The 5,896-nt window shown below is 33.6% G+C and overlaps 1 protein-coding gene across 1 annotated transcript; it reads right to left on the bottom strand.

Moving 5' to 3' along the window:
- Positions 1-3,120: 3,120 nt before the first annotated feature.
- Positions 3,121-5,154, bottom strand: LOC118062428 (transcription factor MYB108). Its single transcript, XM_035076172.2, has 3 exons — positions 4,853-5,154; positions 4,187-4,316; positions 3,121-4,038 (listed from the first exon to the last, which is right to left on the bottom strand). The coding sequence occupies exons 1-3, from the start codon at positions 5,028-5,030 to the stop codon at positions 3,363-3,365; spliced, it is 984 nt and encodes a 327-aa protein (XP_034932063.1). The 5' UTR covers positions 5,031-5,154; the 3' UTR covers positions 3,121-3,362.
- Between the last annotated feature and the right edge of the window lie 742 nt (positions 5,155-5,896).

Raw genomic sequence — 5,896 nt, 5'->3', positions numbered from 1 at the left:
TGTTTTTACCTACAAAAATCTAAGAAAGTTATGATATCCTAAGTAAATTCATATTTAACCTCAAAACTCTCTCTTATCGGTATAAAAACCTGAAATTAAATTGAACAAAACAATTTTTTCGAGCTTCAATTTATTTTTTTCTGGTAATATGAAAGTCTTAAACCTCCTTTATGAAAAATCTTTTTGCAAGACAAATCTATTAATTGTAACTTTGATTGAATCATTTCATGCTCGATGGATAGTTGACCCCTCTCTCTCCTCTTTTTTCTAATGATCTTGTCCCTCCTCTTTGAACATTTATAAAATTAAAATGTGATGAAAATAAAATTTAGAATATTAATATATAAAATTTAAAAATTACAAGGATCAAATTTAAAATTTTCTTATCTTTTGAACACCAAGGTGTTTTTTTTTATCATTGATTTTTCAATTTTTTGCAACTGTCATCTTAAATTTATTTCATAAAGTATTGTTTAATTTAGTTTTAGAATTTTCTCTGACACTTTGTCTTGTATATGTGAGTTTATGTTAAAAAAATAAATTCTAAGACATAAAACGATGTTAAAAAATAAAAACATTAATTACAAAAATAAAAAATTTATCTGTAGCGGCACGATAAGAGGGCATGTTTTAGATTTTTTTTAAGACACCGTTTGGGTTATCGTTTTTTATGAAAGTTTAAATATTTTTTTTATTTTAATTTTAATTTTTATATTCAAAATATATTTTAAAAAAATATATTATTTAAATATATTTTTAAATAGAAAATACTTTATAAAACTACTTCTCCACCAACCAACACAACGCCCTCTGCCCCTCAAACCCAACGCCCAAGGAAACTGCTTGACAAAGTCAGCCTGGGACCCATTATCCAAGATCAGATGCCCACGTGGGGCAACTCAAGGCCCCACATTTTGACAGAGAAGTCTTTGTACTTAGAGGGCCCCAGTGCAACCAAGATTTAACTTCGAACCCTTGAAAGGAAAATCAACGCGGCGGAAAGATAAGTCTTTCGTATAGCTATTGGTGGAATCCAGTTGTACAATCTTCATACGTGTACACGTCAATCAACACACACCCTATGGTCGTATATCATACATGTACATATACGGCGGAGAATTATGTTACATGATAATGTTTGTATTTATTTTTTTTATTACTAGAAACCTTGAATTCCAGCGACTTGAAATACATTAAATCATCCATATTTATCAGGTAAAATCCAGATTTTAAACGCCAAATTGCTTACATCACAATAATCAATAAATGTCATCCAACCACGATAAGGTACTTGGAAGTTAACTTGGTTCATATGTAATTTATTCAATTTCTAATTTTGCTAAATAAGAAAAAAAGTTATAATGAATCTTAATTCGGTGATGCTCATTAAAAAATATAAAGTTTGTTCACACTCCAGCCCATTATCTGTAAAAAAAATGTTAATTTGAAATTATGGTGCGAAGAAAAAAATCACTAACCCTTAAAATCAACATACATGCTCCTGGGCAAATCCTGAACCATCAAACTTTAGAAAGGACAGGTTCGTCACGCATGGAATTCTCTCCAAGAAAGAGAATTCAATGGTTGCGGCCCTCAGTGCTCCAGTCCAGGAAGCTTAGCCTTAGGCCCAACCAGCTTGGCGGTGGTTTTCTGATTTTTAACACGTGGCAGGTCCGTAACGCCTCAGTCCCCTGGGGACCATTTCGATGGCTTCTCTTATGGGCACGCGCCTTCAAAGATTCCCCGCCGCCATGCACCTCTCTCTACCCTGTTCTAAAGAATCACGTGGAGGGGCACATCTTTTACCCCCCCGCACGTGCCACCTCTATTTTTAACTTATCACAAGTTTGAATTGTTGTTCCTCAAAACAAGGGCGAGTTTGTCATGTCAGCAAATGAACATCTTTACAAATTTGCCTTTTCCAATTAAAAATAAAATAGACTTCTAGCTCAATATACATTGAACAATCAATGCCATCGGGGATCAGTGTAATGGGTCTTTCCCGAACTCACTAATTGAATGGTTGATAATTTTTTATAAATTAATTCTGATAAATCTTTATTGTCTGTGATGTTTAAAACTCAAACTAGGTTGCTGCAGTTTTTTTTTTTTTTTTTTTTAAATTTTGATATAAATAGCTTATCTTTATTGGATAAAAAAGTTCCACCGAGTTGTACTCAGAAGAAAGTAAAAAGAAAAGACTGGAACACGGGAAAATGAGGATATCTCGGGTCCTAACTTCTAACTGTGTTCTTTCTGCCCATTGGAAGAAATACCTAGAAGAGAGAGCGGGAGATCATGTTTTGCAGGGTGGATTATGTTAATGTTTGTTTTTTGTTATTTTTTAAAATATTTTTTATTTTAAAAATATATGAAAAATAATATTTTTATTAATTTATTAATTTATTTTTAACAATAATACATCAAAACAAATCAAAAATACTAAAAAAAATCAATTTTAAAATAAAACAAATTAAAATTTTATAAAACATGATTTTTCCCGGAAAAACAAACAATTACGTGGGAATTAAATCACTATGAGATCATGTCCGGTTAAGTGGGCTCTGAGCACTTTGTCCGTACGATGACAAACAGACAAGAAACGGCGGTTTGGAGTAGTGTTATCTACTAGCGCTAGGGTGTGGGCTTTGATCATTAAAATGATAAGGTCGTTTTTATTTATTTTAAAAATAATTAATTATGAAACTACTTCCTTATGGCCAACTTATTTATTTTAACCCGCAAGAAAACGAACCCAACAACGCCACGTCTCCAAAGATTATTGTAACTTCACTTCATGTAATCTAGAAACTAGGGAATTTAATCTTGATTCAAGCCCCATGGCCAAGGTTTCAAGAGTATGATATTAATCATAACTGATAAAATAATGACATCTAAAAGTAAAGATGGCGGAGCCAATCACGCACCTCTTTATACTATAAAACTGTCTAAAATCATGCTTCTATAATGCAATCTATGAAATTAAAATTATACTCTATAGTTGTTTAGCAAATAAGTAACAATTCACTCCAAAACAAAAGAAAGAACATATCTCAATTCTGAACTTTTTTTCTTACCGCTTTTTTAAAAAACAAGAAAAGGTGGAAAAAAAGAGGAGAGTTAAAAGTTAATGTTAAAGAATAAGATTAAGAAAGCCTCAAATTACAAATTTCCCACCAAAAAAAGAAGAGAGAAATACAAACCAAATAATCCACAATTAGACCCTCTTTCTATCACAAATTCTATAAGTATCATTAATTATTCTATAGATGATTTTTTTCTCTAGCTAGCTATACTAGCCCCCATGATCTTGTATTTCTCTGCATTTTAACCTTCGCTCTCAACCTTATTATTTTCCCTTTTCACAAGTTGTTTAGCTGCTGCTGTAAGAACCAAATATCCTCAAGATTCCACATATTGTCCGATGTGTCCCCACTGTCCATTGGCCATTGATTGTTGCTGTGCTCCATGGCTTGGAAATCTAACCCGTGGTTAAAAAAACCAGGTGGACTAATCATGGACTCCGAGTAGCCAACTTGGCCAGCTTGGAAATAATCCGGATTGGTGTTACGATTAACCGGGATATTGTAATAATCAGTAGTCAGGTCCGAGACAGGCGAAACTTGAGCAGCAAACGAGTCCGATGAGGCAGCAGTGCTAGAATTCTCCGGGGTGTAACTTTGTGTACCGTGTGAGACACCAAAGTCATTGCCATTGATCCCATGTGGTGCCATGACCAGGTTCCCGGTGCCCACGACGTCACTATTGCTGATTGAGTGCTGATTGGTGGCAGAAGCAGAGACGGTGGCAACCGGGGAAGCCGACGTGGCAGTGCTGGTGTTGGTGGCAGTGGCAGCTGCCGCAGCTTGAATTCTTTCAATTAACCTAGGCATCCATAGGTATCTCATGGTGTCCTTGAATTGCTTGCTATTTACGTCGCATTTAAGCTGTTTCGCGTGCTTTTGTACCCGGGTTCTCCAATAGTTCTTGATTTCATTGTCGGTTCTCCCTGGCAAGTGTTGCGCAATTTTAGACCATCTGCAAATTGTTCAAAATTAAATAGCTATGTTATTATTACTTGTTACGGCTAAAATCAAGAGTAATTAATAAAAGCAAAAACATTTTTGTAATCAAATGACATTAGCTAATTAGTATAATTAGAGCGTCTGTGGTTAGTATTGCATACCGATTGCCCCATCGAGAATGAAGTTCAAGGATCATGAGTTGTTCTTCAAGAGTAATGTTTCCACGTCGAACATCAGGCCTTAGATAGTTGAGCCATCTTAATCTGCAACTCTTTCCAGTTCGTTTGAGACCTGTTTCATCGAGTTGGGTTTTGGTAAAGTCATTAAGAGAACAAATAATTGGAAAAGAAAAGAGAGCATTTTCGCTCTATACTAGTACTACTTTTTATAGTTCATGTGCTTTTTCACAAACTTTTCGATTGAGTTGTCTGGATATAAAGCTGTACGGCTGTAAAGAACAATCATCTATCGCAATATTATCTCATTCTTCTGAGAATAATTCACATCATCAAATTCCCACATAGGAACCTGGCTACGAATTAAGTTTCTCATCAACGAGCTATATATATATATATATATAGCTCGTTGATGAGAAACTTAATTGAAAGGAAAGTTTTAAGATTTTGGCACTTTTATTTGAAGTATACAAGGAAGATGACCCATTGAAGATTATGAAGGTATATAGAAACATGACAAAAACAAATTGAGACATGTTGGTCAAGTTGTTCTTTGGCTCTTTGCCGTCTATATTGGAGTTATTGATATTTTGATTGGAAAGAGGTGTTAGAGAGAGAGAGAGAGGAGACGGAGAGAAACCTATAGTTTACCTGCACAACGAGCCAGAGAATTCCAGCGTCCCTCGCCATGAGTAGCAATGTAATTGATAAGCTTGAAGTCTTCTTCAACAGTCCATGGACCTCTTCTTAAGTCGCCCATCATCTCCTCATCACTTTGTGTGGTGGAGGAGGAGCTGTTGCTGTTTCCTTTAACATCCATCATCAACATGTATTTCCCGTAATTGGAGAAACTAATTGATTGAAAGAAAGAAAGGTTTACTTTAGAGAGGATTTTTAGAGAGAAAGAGAGAGAGAGATGGATTATTCAGGAAGACAGAGAAGGTGGGGGGTTTTATAGATGTATAGATGGGTTTTAAATTATTAGAGAAATAGTTAGAGAAGAGAGCAAGCCGCAATTGGAACTCATGGGGTGTTTTAATTAACTAATGCTATATTTAATTACCACTTAAGCTTGCTAGTTTAATTATGGCAGTGAGTGCCCATGCGGCTTTGAAGTTTGACCCTTTGACTTTGCTGCCCTCTTTCTTTTTCTACGCCTGAGTTTTTTTTCCAACAATCATCCAAACTAATATGTAAAATATAAATTATATTAATTTTGATTTGTGATTTAATTTAAGCTGATGAGATATGTCATAGTGGGTACTTCTGAAATATCAACAAAAAAAAAAAGAACTATTCACCTTTAATGAATTTTCAAAACATATTACTGGATTATTGATGTCTTGTGATATGGTTTAAAAAATTAAAGTCTTGCTACATTTTTCTTTCTCTCTCAAATTTTGGAAATATTGGTGCTTATCCTCTCCAAACAAGAGCAATCTCTATTTTTCATTTTCTTGTGAATGATTCATTGTAGTAATAATTGTTTTTTAAAATATATTTTTTAGAAATATATTGAAATATTTTTTTTAATTCTTAAAATTTAATTTTTTATACCAATACATCCTAAAATCATCAAAATATATTAATTTAAAGTAGAAAAAAAATATTTTTTTTTACTATATCATAATCATAAGTACTTTCAAAATAAATTACGACAGTAAAAGTAGAAATTAAGTATAATTCTTTATATTT

The sequence above is a fragment of the Populus alba genome, chromosome 8 (assembly GCF_005239225.2).
Source record: "Populus alba chromosome 8, ASM523922v2, whole genome shotgun sequence".
Classification (NCBI taxonomy): Eukaryota; Viridiplantae; Streptophyta; class Magnoliopsida; order Malpighiales; family Salicaceae; genus Populus; species Populus alba.
The sequence above is the reverse complement of the archived record's forward strand: the minus strand, read 5'-3'. Positions and strand labels throughout refer to the sequence as shown.

Bases quoted from the DNA above. Each gene is read 5' to 3' on its own strand.
- LOC118062428 (XM_035076172.2), bottom strand. From the start codon at position 5,030: ATGTTGATGATGGATGTTAAAGGAAACAGCAACAGCTCCTCCTCCACC. The intron at 4,317-4,852 runs GTAAACTATAGG...TCGATGAAACAG, and splicing joins TTCTCTGGCTCGTTGTGCAG to GTCTCAAACGAACTGGAAAG. The intron at 4,039-4,186 runs GTATGCAATACT...AACAATTTGCAG, and splicing joins CATTCTCGATGGGGCAATCG to ATGGTCTAAAATTGCGCAAC.